Raw genomic sequence first — 19,294 nt, 5'->3', positions numbered from 1 at the left:
AAACCATTTACAGTAAGACCGTGAGGCTTTAATGAAATCTTTGAGTCCAAGGAGGAAATAGATTAGAGAAGGCAGATGAATCAAGTTCCAGGATTGAGCCAAGAGGCAGGTGGGAAAAGAGCCAGGAGCAGAGCAGATGTGAGATGGGAAAGATGTGGGGCACAGGGTCAGGAAGAGGAGCCTCTCCAGAGGGAGCATTCCAATAGGGGAGAGGGAAGGGCCTTAGGAGAGACACCCTGAATCACGGTGGAGAGACACACAGCAGAGCCCACTGAGCCAGCGAGAGGCAGAGGGCGTGGGAGGCTCCAGGAGCAGAGGGACTGAGAGGGCACTTACCAATTGGGAGGCAAGGAGAGCTGAGCACTTAGAGCAGGTAGGGGAGAAGTGGCTGGAGAGACAGACTCTAAAATTGGGAGTAGAGTATGGTGGGTGTCAGAAGCCAGCAGAAACAAATGGTCCATACCTTGGGTGTCAGCACCAGCTATATGAGAAGGGGCACAGTAAAGAAACTGCTGACACGATATAGGAAAAATTTTATTGTAGGTGGGGGTAGGGAGGGAGTAGCCAATGTCATCTGGGAGAGTCCAGAGCAAAAAGAGAAAGAAGTGGGTTGAACATGACCAGCAACTGGACGTGACCAGGGCTAAGGAAATGGAGGAATGTGAGAAAACAGAATAGAGCATAGTGAGTGAGAGAAAGAAAATGGGAGAGAGAGAGAGAGAGAGAGAGAGAGAGAGAGAGAGAGAGAGAGAGAGAGAGAGAGAGAGAGAGAAGGGGAGGGGGAGACAGGATGAGAATATAGCTAGAATAGCGGGGGGAGGCAGGGGGACATTTGCCATTATGAAGAGAACAAATGGGTGTCTGGGTGTTAGGACGCCTGGGGAGGTGAATTGGGCTCGCACGCTGCCGTGGACTTTGACAGGCATAGCGTGCTCTTGTGGTACCGAGGGAGCCTGGAGGCCGCACTGGGCTCTGATTCGCAACCACAAGTACCCATATGACCCTTCAGCCAGAGGTAAAGAAAATGACTCCTTTTGGAAGGTCTATCCTTTGGACCTGACAGGAAGGTAGTATTAGTTGCCTGGGGAAAAGGGAAAGGAGAAAAAAGGACAGAAGGACTCAGTGTGCTGATGTCTTCTTGATGGAACCTTTTACCCCCATCAGTTCTGCCACGGAAAGAGATGACTGGCTGGAGGCCATATCCAGGTCAATAGAAGAGTATGCCAAGAAGAAAATCACCTTCTGCCCCAGCAGGAGTCTTGATGAGGTACTGTCCTTCTTGTCTTCTCCTGCTAGGCTTGCTTCAGGGTTTGGCTCTTCCTTTAACTGTAAAGAGTTCATAGAGGTTTAGAAAAGGAAACTGTTGTTAAGAGATGGATTGGAGGAGGTGTGTGTACCCCAAGTTTCTCCTAGTTACAAGACTTAAGTGTAGGATTTTTTATTTACTTTGTGTGTGTGTGTGTGTGAGAGAGAGAGAGAGACAGAGAGAGAGAGAGAGGAGAGACAGAGACAGAGAGACAGAGACAGAGAGAGGAGAGACAGAGAGAGAGAGAGAGGGTCTATATCTGTGTCTGTGTTTCTGTGTGTGTCTGTGTGTGCGTGAGTATATATGGGGAGGGAGTGTGTGTCTGTGTGTTGTAAGAATTGAACTCGGGGCCTTCCCCACACTAAGCATGTGCCCTAGCTCAGCTCTATGCCCAGCTTTCACTGGGGAACTGAGGAAGCAGGAGTAGCGTGAGGAAGAAGCAATCGTCTCGGTACCATGAACATCTTTTACAGACACTCTCGCTAGCAGAGGGTTTTCAAGTGCAAAATCTTAATGTACTGAGGACTCAAAATGTCATCCCACGTCCCCTCCCACACCCTTAATGATGCCATCAGCCCGGAGAAGGCCGCTACAAAGACATGCTTCCATCACAGGCAGTGTGCACCGAGTAATCAGAAGGCATTCTTCTTCCACAGGACTCGGAAAAGAAAGAGGAAGTTAGTCCTCTTGGGTCAAAGGCTCCCATCTGGATCCCTGACACCAGAGCCACCATGTGTATGATTTGCACAAGTGAATTTACTCTGACCTGGAGAAGACATCACTGCAGGGCCTGTGGAAAGGTCAGAAGGGACAGTATCTATCCCTGTTGTGGTTTCTGTGTTTCTGAGCTATGCGCAGTGAGGAATACTCTCTCAGAAGTCATTGTAGTATATGAAGCAAGAAGCAATCATAGTCAAGACCACAGATGCTGGCTTCTCTGTATAATCGGGCTTGGAGGAGGAGCATTGTTGGAGACTCTCCTTCCTCCTCTCTACCCACAGTTACAGTATTCCTGCAGCCATAGAGAACCTATATTCAAAAATGAAAACTAATCCAGGCATGGTGGCACATGCCTGTAAATCCCAGTCCTCAGGAAGATGAAACAGGAAGATTTTAGCAAGTTCAATGCCAACCTTTTTGTCTTAAAACACAAAACAACTCAGCCAGGCGGCGGTGGTGCACGCCTTTAATCCCAGCACTCGGGAGGCAGAGGCAGGCGGATTTCTGTGAGTTCGAGGCCAGGCTGGACCGACAGCCTCCAAAACAATACAGAGAAACCTTGTCTTGTAAAAACCAAAAAAATAAAAAAATAAAATAAAAAAAAACACAAAACAACTCTATAGACTCTTATTTTTATTAGTTCTTAGTTTTTTAGCCATCTTCATGTAAACAAGGATCAGTAGGAAGGACCCTGTATTTTTGCTGCCCTGGAGTTCTCTATGTAAACTAGTTTTAACTTGAACCTCAGAGCTCCACCTGCCTCTTCCTCCTGATGCTGGGATTAAAGGTGCCATCGCACCTGACCCAACTAATCAATTTCTTTATAAGTTATAGGAAAGATTTCCTTTAGCTTACAGTTTTGGACTTTAGTGTATGGCCTTGGCCTGTAGCACTGGGGTTAAGGCACCATGTGCACCATGTGATGCTGAGAGGATGTAGTGAGAAAAGCCATGCACTCGACTGGTAAGAGTAAAACGTGGAAGAAATGACCCCATGCTCCTCTTTGAAGCTGCCCCACCCTAACGACCTTTTAAAGTTTGTGCTACCTCCTACTAGTGCCCAAGCGGGACTTTCACACGGGTCCTTGGAAGATGCTTCCAATCCACACCGAAGTAGAAGCCTTCATGGTTTCTTTAAGCAGGATGAGCTTAGTAAGAGAGAACTCCTTCAAGGATGCCACTGGGCCCCATGACCTGGTAGAGTCGCAGAGATGTAGTTATTGCTGTGGCAGGGAGGAGGCTTAGGATGAGGGACATTAGTGAGAATGGCAGATGTTCCTGCACACTAGGCAGGGTTCTGGAGGTTCGCATGAGTTAGCTCTGCTGAGCACATTGTTGAACACAAGCACTGGGAGCTTAGGTGTAGCCCCTCTTTGTATGTGCTCTGTAAGTTAGCTGGCTACGCCATGAGATAAGTGAAATTCAGTCCTTGTCAAACTGTTTTGGTGAGTGGACGCTGCTATAAACTGTAGCCTTTTTATGGCTTGTAATCAAAAGTTTTTCTAAATGAAATAATTGCAATGTGTTTTCAGATTGTGTGCCAAGCTTGCTCATCAAATAAGTATGGCTTAGATTACCTGAAAAGGCAACTGGCAAGAGTATGTGAACACTGCTTCCAAGAACTACAGAAATTAGGTAATATAAAAATAAACATTTAACCAAAGTCTCTCCCTCAGATTCTGTCAGCCTCCTAAAAACATGTTGGACATGAAGCATAATTGCTGGACTTGTCTTAATTCCTAGTCTGCTCTGACTTGAGTTTTATGGTAATTCCAAGAGTAATTAGTCTGAGCCTTTTTTCTACCAACGTGAAATGGTTTTACTAAAAAAATACGGAATTGTTACTGAATGAACAACAAGAACCCAGGTGATATTAACCATTGGGCCATCTCTCTAGCCCTTGTTTTTCATTTTGAGATGGAGTTTCTTTTCTTTCCCCACTCTACCCCCTGGGAGTACAAGGGACCAAACCCAAAGCTTTGCACACATGAGGTGAGTGCTATACCACTGAACTACAGTCCTCGTCCCCCAAATATTTTTATCTGCAGAGTCATTCAGCATGGGAACATACAAACTGGCACTTTGTTGGTGACTTCTGCTTCATTAAATGATTGATTAGTGAGATTTTTCTGTGCACCTTTACTTAGTTATTTATGTGTTGAGATAGTTTCCCTTCGTAACTCAGATTATTAGCCTAGCACTTGACCTTCCAAATGTTGCTACCACTCTTGGCAGGTGTGACTTTTTGAATAAATACACGGTATTTTGTATCTGCCCATTTAGTATCTGCAAGCATTATTTGCCTACAGGCAAAGTAAAGTCAGCTAAGAGGACTGCTCAAGTTTATATTTTAAATTTCTGAAATCTATAGGATCTAAATTCTAAAGTTGTCATCCTTTATAACCATGAAAAGCAGCTTCCTTTTAGAAAAGAGGAGTATCTGTGAATAAAACTAGATGCCGTGCCATTTTAGAAGCCTGTTTTTATAAGTCGGTAGTTATTGTTTGTATACGTTTTTGCAGACAACACCCATCTCTTCTTTGCCAGCCTTTCTATTCCCTTCTTTGTTCTTTGGGTATACCAATGTGAAATGCTATTCGCCTCTCATCACCCACCTCTGCTTGGTCAGTAGATCTTGCCAGTTTTGTTTCAGAAAATCTTGATTTTTATGAAACAGAAAATGATTGATTTAGAGCCAGGCAGCGCAGCTCACACTTGTAATGACAGCACTTAGGAGGCTGAAGCAGGAAGATTATCATGGGGCCAAATTGTTCATAGCCCCCCCAGCCCTCAGCCCCTCCCCAGCCTAAACCAGATTCCAAATTACTTAGAGTCACCCCCACCCTGTTTTCCCCCAGCGTCATTATTCAACAAGCAGATTTTCTGGTTCATACGTCTCTTCCATTGTCTGTTTCAACCTCTTTAAGTCAGTAGGGAAGTTTGTAAAATTAATGGTGTACCTGTATGCTTGAGAATCACTTTATTTATTGATTGATTGATTTATGGCTTATTGAGATAGAGTCTAGTGTAATTCAAGTTGAGGTTGAACTTGCTGTGGTAAGCAAGGATGGACTTTGAACTCCCAATCCTCCTGATGTGGGTGGCAGATATGTGCCACCATGTCCATGTCCGTCACAAGGAATTTTTACTTTATGTTTTGGTACCGATGATTGAACCTTTTGTATATACAAAGCAGGCACCCTGTCACTGAACAGTATCCCTGTCAGAATTCTAAGGACTCAGAAATGTGGTCTTTCCATGTGGTTTGTAATTTTAAAACTCCATTTGTAATTAGCTCGGCTCCTGCTCAGTTCTTGCCTCCACCTTTGTTTCCTGACAACCCTTTCATGGGTATTTTGTATATGATTGTTTAATGATGCTAGTGGAAATGCCTGCTTACTGCATGAGCAGCCTGCTTTGTTATAGATCACCAGCTGCCTCCTAGGATTGGATCTCCTGGGAATCACAAGTCTCCTACAAGTGCCTTGTCATCGGTCTTGCATAGTATCCCGTCAGGGAGGAAACAGAAAAAAATTCCAGCTGCTCTCAAAGAAGTAAGTGTTTCCATTAAACTTGACAAAGCTGAATTCCATAAAGGAGGATGTCATTTCCCACTGTAGTAGGACATGAATTTTAATGCTCTGGGTATAGCAGGTGCCTTGCAGTCTTTATCTTCCTCATGACCTGGGTGGTTGACAAAGTGGCTGCAGAAAGCTTTGGAGAACATTTATTGCAGTCATAGAAAGTAGACATAGGCGTCATTTTAAAAGGGGTCCTTTACCATAGGGAAAAGTACAAACTCATTCTGGCTATTTCATCAGCTTTTACTGATCTGTACTGTTTGGTTTGGTTATATATGAAACAGTTTAGGTCAATTTAGAGAATGTCTACAAACTATCTCTTTAATCCTTCAATTTCTGAATCTAAATTCCTAACTTTGAAATCATGTTAGGCATGATGGCTTACATGCCTGTAGCTTTAGCTACTCTGTAGCCTGAGCTAGGAGGATCACTTGATTCTAGGAGTTCAGGGCCAGACTAGGCAACATAGCAAGGCCCATCTTTAAAATGAAGAGGTATGGATGGGCAGGAAGATCAGGAGTTCAAGGTCACCCTCAGCTATACAGTAAGTTTTAGGCTAGCTAATGTTACATGAGAGCCTGTCTTAAGAACTCAGACACAAGCAAAAAGTGAGACAAGTTTTATGAACCAGGTAATTAAGTTGGTTATTGTGAATTTTACTTTTGGAAAGATAATAGAGGGATATTCATAGATAGTCAGTACTGACTGACTATTTTGTGGGGCACATAAATTAATCAATCCTAAAAGAGGAATATGGGCCAGTCAGATTGCTCAGTGGGTAAAGGCATTTGCTGCTAAACCTTATGCCCTGAATTCAGTGTCAGTTCTAACAGCCTGAGTTTAACCCTGTGGGTGACCCCTGTGGTAGGAGGGAAGAATTAACCCCCCCTCCCCAATTGTTCCTGTTCTTGCCAGGCCCTTGCTATTATAGCCTTGACTTGCCTGGAGCTCACCATGTAGACCTGAGCAACAGGTAACAAACATACGTGGCTCCCGAATTGCAGCCCGAGGAAAACATTTGGTAGGCTTTGGATTATTTCTATTCTGACAAAGCAGAGAACACAGCGGAGCCGCAGAGACAGAAGCCCACAGGAATGGGCAAGCCAGGCAAAGCTCTGGGATCATCTCAAAAGGAAGGTTTTCATACTGACAGACTTCAGACTGTAGGATATGAGCTGGAGAATGTCAGGTTCAAAGGAACTTCCAGTTCTCCAAACTCCAAGAGGCGGTCCAGATAGCCAGAAATGGGCTCAACCTGAGCTACAGGAGGATTTCTGTCAGTTAGATAAAAGGCTACATTCCTCAGGAACTTGCGAAATTGGTTTCCATCTGCCAAATGGGGTCATTTTTCTTACCTCTGGGCGAAGGGATTTGTGGTATGTGGCTGTGTGGCTATTGGGTGCCTGTCATCGTATCAAAGCACAGGCTGGCCTCCAGGCTTCCTCAAGGTCTGTGCTGGAGTGTAACCTCCTCACCTAACCCTAAACTCCCTCCAGCCCATAGTTTCCTGTAACTCAGCTGTTCTCACTGTTTTCTATTCAACATCCGCTAGTCTCCCCTCTAGCAAGTAGCCCTGGCCACGTTCTGTCTCCTTCTGTCTGTCTGCTCTGAAAGCCTCCAGTTGCCCCTGGCTGTTCCTACATCTACAATAAAAACCTAAAGCAATATCAAGGGACAGTCATGTGGGCAATTTCTTTACTGTACCCCTCCCCCCAACGCAGAGAACACCCAGTGTCATTCTGAAATGTTATGGTTGTTGCTTTCAACAGCTAGTGGTTGCAAGTAACTTGTGTTGTTTGTTGTTACTACCTGTGGGACTTCCTTTTCCAGGTGTCAGCAAACACAGAAGACTCTACTATGAGTGGCTACCTTTACAGATCCAAGGGCAGCAAAAAGCCTTGGAAGCACTTATGGTTTGTCATCAAAAACAAAGTGCTCTATACATATGCTGCAAGTGAGGTAAATGGACGCTTGAGGGTGCCTTTGGGGTCTTGCTTTAGTTTTGTGGGGTCTGTTGGAGGGTTTTGCAGAGCTGAGGGTGTACACGGGGTCTGGGCATGCCAAGCAAGTGCTGTTTTAGACGCAGGGAGTGGCGGTGCTCATTTTCCGTCTTTTGGTTTTTGAGACAGTGACTCACCAAATAGGCCAGGTTGGTTTATAACTCACCATTTAGCCCAGGTTGTCTGTCCTCAAACTCAGTCATCCTTCTGCCTCAACCTCTCCAGTGCTGGGATTACAAGTGTGAGCCTGTCCTGGTATGGTGTTATTCTTATTTTCCACAAGTGTTAGGCATTTTGAAGCGTACTAAAATGGAGGTGTTTCTGTTGTCACGTGACTGCTTTTTCACACAAGACAGGGATTGCCTCTCTCCCAGCCTCTCTGTCGGTGTCTCCAGCTTGTACTTACTGGTCAGGCATCAGCACAAATAAGATTAGCTTTGTCTTCAGCTGTCTCCAGCTGCCCCGACTTGTGTCCCAGCAGCCTATGAAGGCCTCTAGGGAAGTAGGGTGTGGTCCCACATGCCTACAATCTTGCAGTTGCATGGTACAAGCAGGAGACTCAGGAGTTCAAGCTTCAGCCTCAGTTATGGGAGGAGTTTGAGGTCACCTTGGGTTACATGTGACTCTAGAACTAAGGAAGGGAGGGCCAGGCATGGTGGCGCATGCCTTTAATTCCAGCATTTAGAGGCAGAGGCAGGTGGATCTCTGTGAGTTCCAGACCAGCCGGGGTTACATAGTAAGATCAACAAACAAAAAAGTGGGGGCGTAGGGAAAAACAAAACCTTTGGAGAATCCAGGCAGGAAAGTCACTGTGAGTTCCAGGTCTGCTGGAGCTATAGAGTGAGACAAACAGTAGCCAGAGTCCCAGATTTCCTCCATGGTAAGTCACCTACTCCTCTGAGCATTTGGTGTCCCCATCCATAAACTGAAAGTAAGGCCATCGCCTGCTTTCCTTGGCTCCAGTGAGAACAATGGGATTCAGTGGGTATAAACTTGTTGAAACATGGCAGGTGGTGAGTAGGAGGCTCCCTGCTGATTAAGTAAAACTAAGAATCACTGTGTTGTGTATTAAATTGGGCTGTATAGATCAAGACTTTGCAAGCCTGAATTACCTCTCAGCCTAAAGTCCTATCCTCCCTGGTCTGTCTTAAATTAGGATGTGGCCGCTTTGGAGAGTCAGCCTTTATTAGGATTTACCGTCACTCAAGTCAAAGATGAGAACTCAGAGTCAAAAGTGTTTCAGCTGCTGCACAAAGGCATGGTGTTTTATGTGTTTAAGGCAGATGATGCCCACTCCACTCAGAAGTAAGTAATGCAGATTTCCCTTTACCACAGGAGACTTCAAGCTGTTGTCTTAAATAACATTTTAAAAGCACAGAGAGCGGTTTAAACCTGAGATCCCAGTTAGGAAGGTTTAACCTATTGGTCAGATGATTTTAAAACAGAAGATGAAAGTAATGGGTAGTCCTGTCCATAGTGTGTGTCTGCACGTGACCTGGGAGGAAGTGCTTGGAGCTCTGCTCTGAGGGAGGCAGAAGTGCAGGCAGAGCCCTGCCTGACCTTCAGAGAGGGCAGGAGTTCTGTGGACCAGCAGGACTTTAAAACAAGCAAAGCACCTGTTGGCTAGCTTACTACTGTGCAGGAAAATCAACACAATAAGAGGACTCACAGGCTATTTCCAGGGGCTGAGTAGAAGGGAACAGATACCATTTTAGATAGTCAAGACCGGAGCAATCTCCTCAAAATCCCAGCAGGAATCTTAATTTGAGGTGCCGGGAAACTGTAACTGTTTAACCTACAGGTGTGTGCCTGTGAGGTGAAGGCCCTCTGAGCTCATAGCTCTTTTGATTCATGCCACACTAAGGAGCGTACCCTGGTGTTCCTTTCTCTCTGTAGGCTTCCAGGTTAAGTGACTGGGGTACAAGGCAGCACTTTGAGGATAAGCAGGGTGGACCTTTTTGTCGGCAGTTAAGAGTTAATGTGCTAGAATTGCATATGTGTCCAAGTGCCAGCCAGGCACCATGCTGCACTCTGAAAAACTCCCCCTGCCCCTATCTGCTGTAGGACATGCAGCAATGTACAGCTATTCATCCAGATAACTCCTTCTTAACGAGCATTCAATTGCTCTCTGTGACGAGGTTTTATTAGATTTGATTTGAGGTGCGCATGTGCTTGTGTTTGGGTGTGTGTGTGTGTGTGTGTGTGTGTATGTGTGCGCGCGTGTGTGCGTGCATACGCACGCATGTGTTTGGGTGTTTACCTGCATGAATGTCTGTGCACCACATGTGTGCCTGGTGCTTGGGGGAGGTCAGAAGGGGTGATCAGATCCTCTGGAACTGGAGTTACATACACATGGCCGTGAGCCGCCATGTGGGTACTGGGAGCTGAACCTGGCTCCTCCAGAGTAGTCAGTGCTCTTAAGTGTTGAGCATCTCTCCAGCCCCTGTGGAACTTCTTTGAAGTGTTCTGTTGCAGTATAACATAAGCTATTTGCACCTAAAATGAGAAAATTTGGAAATTCTGTCCTTGAAATTTGAGCTGAGTGTGTTAATGGGCTATTCTGAGGTTTGCTGATTTCAGACGTTCATAGCTTGCTCTAGTTCTTTAGTCTGTAATGTGTTACTGTAGGAATTTTTTGTCAGTAAGCGTAGGGGTGGAGTAGGTTTCGAGGAGTCCAGATAACAAAGAGCAAATGCAGACAGCACAAATGTATTCTGAGTGACTGCAGCTGTGGCTTTCTTGCCAGACGAGACTTTGAGAATCAAGATTTTGTGATGACTTCTATGAAATTTTGGAAAACTTTTGTGTTGTATGTAAATTCTTGATCTTAGAATAGACCAAATTGCTGGATCAGTTCCTTTTTGTTGAGAAATTTGGAGCAAGATTGGTTTAGGGGGCATACAAGGGAATTTTGGTTGGTAGAGTTTAAGGGGAAAAAAAGAGGTCCGTAGCAAAACTCACTGAGTCAGAACATCAGAAAGAGAGGAAAGGAATTGTAATAAGGGCCTTTGACGTATCCCTTCCAAAGCCAAGTAAACACACACTCACGCTCACCTACCCACCCCACACACACACTTGCACACGCACTCACACATGTGTGTGCTTAACAGATAACATGCAGGAGCAAGTTCACCTTCCATCATTTAGGTCCCAGGGACCAAAGTCAGGTTGTCAGGCTTGGTGGCAAGAGTCTGTGCTGTCTCATTCATCCTAGGACATGTTAGACATTTGCACATGACGTAGTGATGCCACTAAGAACACACTTTCCAGGCCAAATGTTGGATGAAATTACCAAATAAAGGGTAGCTCCCTGTGAGTAAGAACTCCTGTGTGCTGTAGGAAAGGTCCTAAATCAGCAATTGTGTCACACTCATAGGTGTCCCAAGGTTGGAGTTCAACAGTCTAACAGATATCTCTCATCACCAGGTGGATAGAAGCATTTCAGGAAGGCACAATATTGTAGCAGTATTGGCTTCATTTTCCCTGTGATTCTGACAAGGCGGAGGCTCACTCAGCTCAGCAGGATGGAGTAAAAATGAACACTGCCAAGATAAATCCAGCCACAGCCATTAGGAGATAAACTGTCTTGTTAGGTATATACAGTTCTTAGAAATGTTTTTCATGTATGTTATTTATTAAAATGTTGATGTTTACTTGCTGGTCAGAATTGTTTCTGAGACTCACTGAATTCTAAAGTACTGTTTAGAGATGCAAACTTACCTTAATCCTGTATACTGTACACTATTGATGTATTGTCCACACCGTTGTCTCTGCCTTACATCATGACATCTTCACTATTGGTAAGTCTTTGCAGATAAAACACACATTAAGGAGCATATTTCCATACAATGTTTGGTGTAGAAATTACAATTACAAAATTGCTGATGGAAATGCATATTTTGAATCACTAAACCTAGATGAAATTATTTTATATTGCAATAGAGATCCACATAGCCAGCTTCTACCTCAGGATGTGAAATGAAATCCCAGCCGTATGTACTGATAACTGTGTCCCCAGCCTCACCTCCCTCCCAGTCCCATAGGATCTTGCTAAATGCCAGGCTGTGTAACTCAGGCAAACCTTGAGCTACAGTCTTCTGCCTCAGCTTCTGAATGCCTGGAGCAAAAGCCCTGCACCACCACACCCCAGTCTGTATTTAAAACTGCCAATGGTATAAATGTGATTTTTTTTTCTTGGTTTTCTGAGATAGAGGCTTACTCTGGAGTCCAGGCTGGCCCGGAACTCATTATGTAACCCATGCTAGCCTGGACTCACCTGCTTGACTTCTCAAGTGCCGGGATTACATATGTGTGCCACCAGGCTCAGTGATCTAAAACAGAATATGGCAGCTAACATGTTATCCAATATCCCTTACTATTCTTAAGAATTTGGAGGTTAAGTCATTGTTGGTATTTATATCTAAAAGGGTGTCATATTTTCTGTAACGTGTATTTTTAAAGTGGCCTGAAATCACTATCACATCTTTAAAGGAAATTTTGTGCTGCTGTAATTTGTTCACCTTGACTTGTAAAGTTCACTCTTCTCTCACCCTCTGTGTCCTTCTGTGTAGCCCAGGCTGCCTGCCTCGGCTCCCATGTACTGGGCTTCCATAACAGACTTTGCCAGTCAGTGTCCCTCATTAGGAAAGGTCCATATTCTTTTCATTGTTGTTGTTTTGATTTGGTTTATTTGTTTGCTAGTTTTTCAAGACAGGGTTTGTCTGTGTAAACAGTCCTAGCTGTCCTGGAACTCACTCTGTAGACGAGGCTGGCCTCGAACTCACAGAGATCCACCTGCCTCTGCCTCTGCCTCTGGGAGTGCTGGGATTAAAGTCGTGTGCCAGCACCGCCCAGCTCAAGTTCATATTCTTAATTCTGTCTCACTTACTATTTAGCATGTAAACCCCCTTACACATAAAATTATTGATTAGCAGCAGAAGAATGAAGCTAACATGCTTAAAATTGTTTCAGTGTTTAACTATTTTGTTGAGTGTGAGTTTAAACTATCAACTAAAAGGCAAAGTTATCCACAGAATATTATATTAAAATGCAAAATATTTCTACTTCTTTATATAGATTAATTTATTGTGATGTCAGTCATTGAGAATTACATCCTGATGACTATTTTTTCATCTTGAACACATTCATGGGACCTTTTGGATGCTTAACAGATAACATGCAGGAGATTATTACATTTAGATTATTACAGATAATCTAAATCTGAGGTAATAGATGTAGGTTTTCGTGACTGTCTCTGGCTATGGCATTATTTGAAGCCCTGTGCAATCTCACACAATCCCACATGCAACCTTCCTTGCCACGGGCCAGCCTGTTCTTTGAAACTCAATTTAATTGGAGCATATAAATGTTTTCCATGTAAATATCTGTGCAATGTATGTAGTGTATTCCTTTGGTGACTAGCGTTATTTATGCTTTATATTTCCACCTTTTGTCCTCTTTGAATTCTCAACCTCTTTAATATTTGCTCATAAGCTTCAAAAAGTCAGTATTCTGAATAAAAAAAACTCTTCAGAATCTAAATATATATAGAGAGAGGAGTTAACGCATAAAGTAATTCTTATGTGATGAAATTTGTATCTGGTTATAATTGCTAATTGCTTAGTCTTATGGAAAGTTCTGGACAATATACAAGTTATCAGATAGTGCTCCCCATAAAAACCTTCTAAATGCATTCTTGTCCCTCCCTGATCCCTTAATAACCTAGTAAATATGGTCAATAATTTATTTAGCCTGGCTCATTCAATGGCAAACGAGAATATTTATAATTTGCTATAACTACTTTAAAAAATGTTATTGAACCCAGGGTCTCTAGGCAGACACTGTACCCGTGAGCTACCTCCATTGCTAACATTTAAGGGTGAACACCACCAGTGAGGTCTGGGTGTGGGCAACATCTGATTCTGGATCCCAAGCATGTTGCTTATTGCACATACATGTGCTGTTGTCAAACCCTGCTCAGGCAGGTCTTCAAACTCAGCTAGAAGTAACCTAGACAAGATGGCAGACCAATCTAGGAGCAGTGATATTCTCGGTGCCCCAAGCAGTGTACTTCCTCTGCCTGAAGCAGGTGAATGCAGAAGACCCCCAACCCCCACCATGTCCTAAGAGAATGAAAAGGGCCATTCTTTATATTATCCCATGTTTCTGAACCTTTTTCCATTTTCTGAAGTAAGCAGTATTATTCTGTTTTCCCCAACTGCCCTAGTTTTCTCCAGTAAGAACCTTGATTCTTTGTTTACTGACATTTAAAAAAAAATGAAGTCAGAGGACAGCTACTTGAAGGTATGCTTTTCTTAGTAAAATATATAGAAGGCCCTGTACCTCCTATTTGAGAGCCTAATGTACTCACCAAGCTTATGGGGGTATGTCTTGAATGTGCTCCACTGTGCATGATGTAATCAAAATGCTGGAATTTCCAGAGGGAAATCCTATCCCATTGTACTGTACAATCCTTAAGGATAGATACTACGTTTCTTCTATCCGTTTCTCCTGGGTCTTCGGATCTTTAGTTGAAAGCAGTGAGGACAGGATTCCCAAGGTATTTTGAGTAAGAATCTCACTGTTTTTCTCAAGACAGCCCCTCTGCCTCATCCTCAGTGTGTCCCTGCCTCTGTAACAAGACTCATTACTGACATAGTCTCCCAGCCCCGTATTCTAACACGGTTCTTACACCCACTCTCCTTACCATCCTGCAAGGCCACATCAGTGGCATGACTGGCACTCAGCTTTCATCCCACTCAAGCCTGTTTTCTTCTGCAATAAAAGGACACCATACGGGGCTCTATACTCTGACTCTTAAGTCCTTCATGCCCCTTCCAGCTCATTTCCCTGCTGTTATATCCCTTTATGGCTGCTACAGTTTTCCCTCTGAGCACAGTGCACACCATTTGCCTCCTATGTATGAGACTTGGGTTTCCATCCCTTATCTAGAAAAACATTTTTTTTTCTGATCTCAGTGCCTCCTGTGTGTGGTCTGTTTTAAACCTTGCCAGAGCAATCTGTCTAAAGCAGAATTCAGATTTAATTCCTATTCCTGTAGACTTGAGTGGCATTCCCCCATCCCGTACACTCCACATGAACCCACTTCAGCCTCCCTCCGTTCATGGTTCCCTTTGTTCTCATGTCAGTCAGCACGGCTCTGCTTCCTTGCTATCTGACGCTTCACAGTGATGGGATCCCCCCCCCATGTGCTCTTCCCCGTGCTCTGTAGTCTTCAGTTCATAAACAGACTGGCATCCTTCTTACACATCCTGTTCTTGAAAACAGCTGACCCTCTCCACTGGGGATTTGCCACATCCAATGAGAATCCCTGTGTGCAGTGAATAAATATTTGCTTGTTAAGTATCTTCTGTGGGTCCCTAAAAAGTATCTTCAGTTTATCGTTAGTTTCTAAATGACAATCTATGGTGTTTTTCCTTTGTCAGAAAGGTTAGTTACTTCTAGGAAAGACTCTTAAGAAGAGCAAAAAGTTTATGTACTACACTGCAGAGATGGTAGTAGTTCTGACAGTAACTTGACTGCTAGACAAAAGAATATAAAGGTAAAAGGAGCTTTTAAAAAAACTAAATATAAAAATATTCATTTTCCTTTGGGGTGAGGAGTGGAGGGTGACAGCATTCCCTTTCCTGGAGTTACTTGGCTGCCTGTGTGAACCAGTTTCACAATACTTTTTAAATGCCTTTTAATGTTTTTCTCAATACTTTTTTTTACTTAAAGTGATAACGGTTTGTTTCTTATTGTTCATATAAAGATCATTTATAAATAAAAATAGCATTGTAAATAATGTTAATATGTATTATAATCTATACAAAATAAATTTACTATAATGTCTACTGGTCTACTGCTGGTGTGGAGTCCTTTATTAGAGGTTTTTTTTTTTTTTTTGACACCTTGTCCCTAATTGGCCGTCAGTCTTCAGGCCTTCTGCCTCAGCCTCTTTAGTAACTGGGATATGGGCATGTGCTGCCCAGCCCAGTTTTAGTGGAGACTTTTAAGCCATACCTTTAAGATGAATCTCTCTGCCCCCCCCCCTGCTAACATATGACCAAGGGAGACATGTCACTACAGTAATGTTCCTAAAGTGGTTTGGGTCTCCAAGACTGATTTATTGTTTAATTTTGAGACAGGGTCTCACCCTGTGGTCCAGGCTGGCCTAATATTCATAGCAATCTTCCTGCCTCAGCCTACATAATGGCATTACAAGTATGAACTCCTGTGCCCAGCCCAGGCTTTAAGCTCTAATACATCAGCTTCCTGTGACTTAAGTACATTAACTGGAGAAGCATCCCTTTGGGCATGTGCATTAAGCACTGAGGGGGGAAAAACATGACATGGATCCTTTTCCTTGAATCCAGTATGCTTTCATAGTGTACACATTCAGGACCAGCTTAAGTACTGAAAGAGCTACTTTATAGCATTGTGACCAATGCTACACTAAAAGGTGGAGGTAGAGTTTCAGAGAGCTAACTATGAAACATAGTTCTAATGGCTAGGGAAGGGTGCATGTCCCTTTCCTATGTCTAAATACTTAAGTCCAATAGGAAATGGCAGCACTTTTTTAAAGAGGCGTAGCCCAGGCTACCTTCAAACTGTATAGCCGTGGATGGCTTTGAGCTCCTCTTCCTCCAGCCTCTACCTCCCAAGTACTGGGATTATAGGCATGAGGGACCAAGAGCATAGGAGACAACAATTGTGCTGCCTGGTTCACCAGAGTCTTGGTGTGCCCCCACCTCCAACTTGGGTTTCTGCTCTGAATCTGGCTGCTTTTCTACAGGGCTTATCTAGATACAAAGGAAATTTCCTGATCATCCCCACCCCATGGAAAGATGGAAGGGGAGGGAATAAGGAGAGAGAAAGAGGGAGAGACAGAGAGAGAGCTGCCTCAGAGAAAGGAGACAAGACAGGAAGAGTCCAGATCACCCCTTACAGTCTGAACCACACAGTACTCAGAATGCAAGGCAGAGATTCCTGCCGCAGGTGACCCCTGTCAGGACGTGATGTGCCCTCAGTGACCTTTCCTTTTGCAAATCGTTACTGCCCATCAGCAACTGTTAAATATCTGGGGCTACATCGCCTAGCAAAATGAACAAAAAGGAGCCTTTAAGAGTGTAACACACAGTAGCGATTGTGATCTTGCTCTTTACTAAAAACACCCGGGTATAATTTGACGTGATTTTGCCTCAGCTTGTTCTCATATTGCCGGGGAGTTGTGTGTGATTGGGTTCTACCCAGACTTCTTAACACTCTGTAGTCTAAGAGAATGCCTATAAGACCAAGTCCAATTTTTCAGAGATTCAAAGACATCTATCCCAAACCAATTAGGTTGTTAATTGTTACTCTAAACTTCCTTTAAGGGACTGGAGAGTTAAGAGCACTGGCTGGTCATTTAGAGGACCCAGGTTCAATTCCCAGCACCCTTATGGCCGTTCACAACTATCTGTAACTTCAGATCTAAAGGAGTTGATGACCTCTACCGGCACCAGGCACTTGTGATGCACAGGTATACGGTGCAGGTAAAACACCCATGTCAATAAACTTAAAAAAACAAAACAGAACAAAAGAAAACCCTATTGGGGAGAAAAGCGGGAGTTAAAAGACAGGTCTGGGTTTCCAACAGGTCCGGTTTCCAAAGACTTTTACGTGTAGGGTGTTTGGCCTGCACGTATGTTTGTGCACCAGAAGAGGGCACCAAATCCAGTGGAACCGGAGTTACAGAAGGTAGTGACCGGTCGGTGCTGTGGGTGCTGGGAATCAAGCCGAGTTCTCTGGAGGAGCAACAAGTACTCTTAACCATCGCGCCATCCCCCAGTTCTGGTTGTGGTTGACTCCTGATTATGCACGTTTGGGAAGTGCACACTGGTGGCAAGTGCCCTCGGAGGCCCCGTGCCAGAGTTGCAGGTCTATGAACTCGCTGCTCAACTCGCAGGACATCTGACCCACACGCGGCGGCGGCGGCGGTCTCCCTCCACACCTGCAGGGGGCAATCGACTTCCAGAACCTCCGCTGGACTCCCGGGCCCTCGGCTTCACCCAGGGAACGTCACCGCCGCTGGCCGCTTCTCCACCGCGCTAACGCGCAGGCGCCGAGCGCACCGCCGAGCCGAGGGAGGGGTCACGAACTCTGACCCCCACCCCCCAAATCCACAAACCCAGAAAGCTCCCCTTGTCCCCTTGGCCTCGGGTCCCCTCGCGTCAGCTCTCTCCAGCCCAGCGGCCGCCGCGGCGGGAGGGGTAAGTCGGGTGCGGGACGGCCCAACCGCCAAGCGTCGCGGCCCGGGGGCCCGAGCGCACGAGTGTCCGAGCGCCCGGTCCCCCGAGTGCCGGGAGGTAGCGGTCCGCCCGGAGCTGCGGGAGCCCGGGCGGGGACGGTGACCTTTCACCCGCGGGGAACGCTTCCGTCTCGGCGCCGCTTCCTCCGCCCCGGGGCTGCGCGCGTGGTGGGTGCTGGGCAGGCAGCGGCGGGCCGCGGACCCCGGGGCTACGGGATGTCGCCCTCCGCCCGCGCTAGACTCCCCTTCCACCGAGGGGACGAGCCGCCGTCGCGATTGTGTGTAGGAGGAAAGGCGGCCCACGGTGTCGCATGCACGGGGCACATCACAGCTCCCAGTGGCCCTTTTGTTAAGTGTCCTGTCTCCAGTTCCAGCAGATGGCATCGCGTGAAGGGCAGATGTTGCCAGGTTGTCCCTTACCCTTCAGTAAGTAGGTCAGCCTGAGTTGGAAAGGACGAGCAAAAAAGAAAGACTTGAAGTTTAATCCTTCTAGGGCTTTCCCCACCCCCTGGAAGTTGTAACTGTGCCTCAGACATTGAAGGAGGGGTTTTGTTTGTTTGTTTGTTTGTTTGTTTTACACAGTTGTCTGCTTGTTTACCCGGTTGGGTAATTGTTTTTAAAACTTTATGTGCCCACTTTGGTGAATTTGGAAAGAGATTATTGATCTGTTCTACTCAAACTGCAAAGATGAAAATCGTTTTGGGAGGGCGTTTTAGGAATTGTAAATTTGGGGGGACAAAAATCCAAGTAAATGAGGGAAGGTAAGAGGCGTGGGGATTTATTGTGGACCATTTAATACTGATGACAAACACGCTGGGTGAACATGCTGGACGACTCATAGGAGGAGCCAGGCTGGTGAAGCACCCCTGTAATCCCAGTCCCCTGGAGGTTAGGATCCAGGCTAAAGATGGCCTGGAGTTCTAGGCCAGACTGGTTTAGAAGCTGTGTATCCAAACCCCAGAAGACCTGTAGAAAGGAAAGGTAGTATGTCCTTGTATCAATATGTCCAGTAACCTTTGACTGTGCATCCTGAACCCTTGGATACAATGTAATTTTCCCATTGGGGGTCACTCCAGAAACCTGTGGTCCAAGGGTGGCGTAACCAAGTTCATGTGTCCGGGTCATTTCGGTACTGCTTCCTCAGTCTGGTTTCAAACTTCCAGTTCTTATTTCAAAGCAGTTTTAATGTTGTTTTCATTGTCATTAATGAAGATAAGTGTGTCCGTTACCAAGCAAAACAAAAACACACATGGCGCCAATAAATGTAACTGGTTTCATCATTCCGTTTGACACAGTTGAAAGATTTTCAAGGGGACAAATCCATGGCAACAAACCCTAAGTATCTACTGTGGTGTGATAATTCCTATCCCAGTGATAGCCAAGGCAAAAACATCGTACCA

At 45.1% G+C, this 19,294-nt stretch overlaps 2 protein-coding genes across 3 annotated transcripts in view; both read left to right on the top strand.

The window, feature by feature from the left end:
* Fgd6 (FYVE, RhoGEF and PH domain containing 6) overlaps window positions 1–15,457 on the top strand; it is a 114,997-nt gene extending 99,540 nt beyond the window's left edge. Inside the window, 7 exon segments of the mRNA XM_040755020.1 lie at window positions 1,165–1,267; window positions 1,963–2,106; window positions 3,558–3,660; window positions 5,452–5,579; window positions 7,437–7,565; window positions 8,763–8,911; window positions 11,033–15,457. Coding sequence (XP_040610954.1) covers window positions 1,165–1,267; window positions 1,963–2,106; window positions 3,558–3,660; window positions 5,452–5,579; window positions 7,437–7,565; window positions 8,763–8,911; window positions 11,033–11,069 — 793 coding nt within the window. The 3' untranslated portion in view covers window positions 11,070–15,457.
* A 2,263-nt stretch (window positions 15,458–17,720) lies between these two features.
* The window catches only part of Nr2c1 (nuclear receptor subfamily 2 group C member 1), a 51,185-nt gene continuing 49,611 nt past the window's right edge, over window positions 17,721–19,294 (top strand). The window contains exon 1 of one of the 2 annotated variants that reach the window (XM_040755019.1): window positions 17,721–17,856. The gene's annotated coding sequence lies outside the window, so the exon portion shown is untranslated. Of the gene's footprint in view, window positions 17,857–18,020; window positions 18,321–19,294 lie in introns of those variants that run through there. The other variant, XM_040755017.1, reaches the window with a different exon arrangement.

This window comes from Mesocricetus auratus, unplaced genomic scaffold, assembly GCF_017639785.1.
Source record: "Mesocricetus auratus isolate SY011 unplaced genomic scaffold, BCM_Maur_2.0 Super-Scaffold_100011, whole genome shotgun sequence".
Lineage (NCBI taxonomy): Eukaryota > Metazoa > Chordata > Mammalia > Rodentia > Cricetidae > Mesocricetus > Mesocricetus auratus.
Note: the sequence above shows the minus strand (reverse complement) of the source record. Positions and strands in the feature narration are given on the sequence as shown.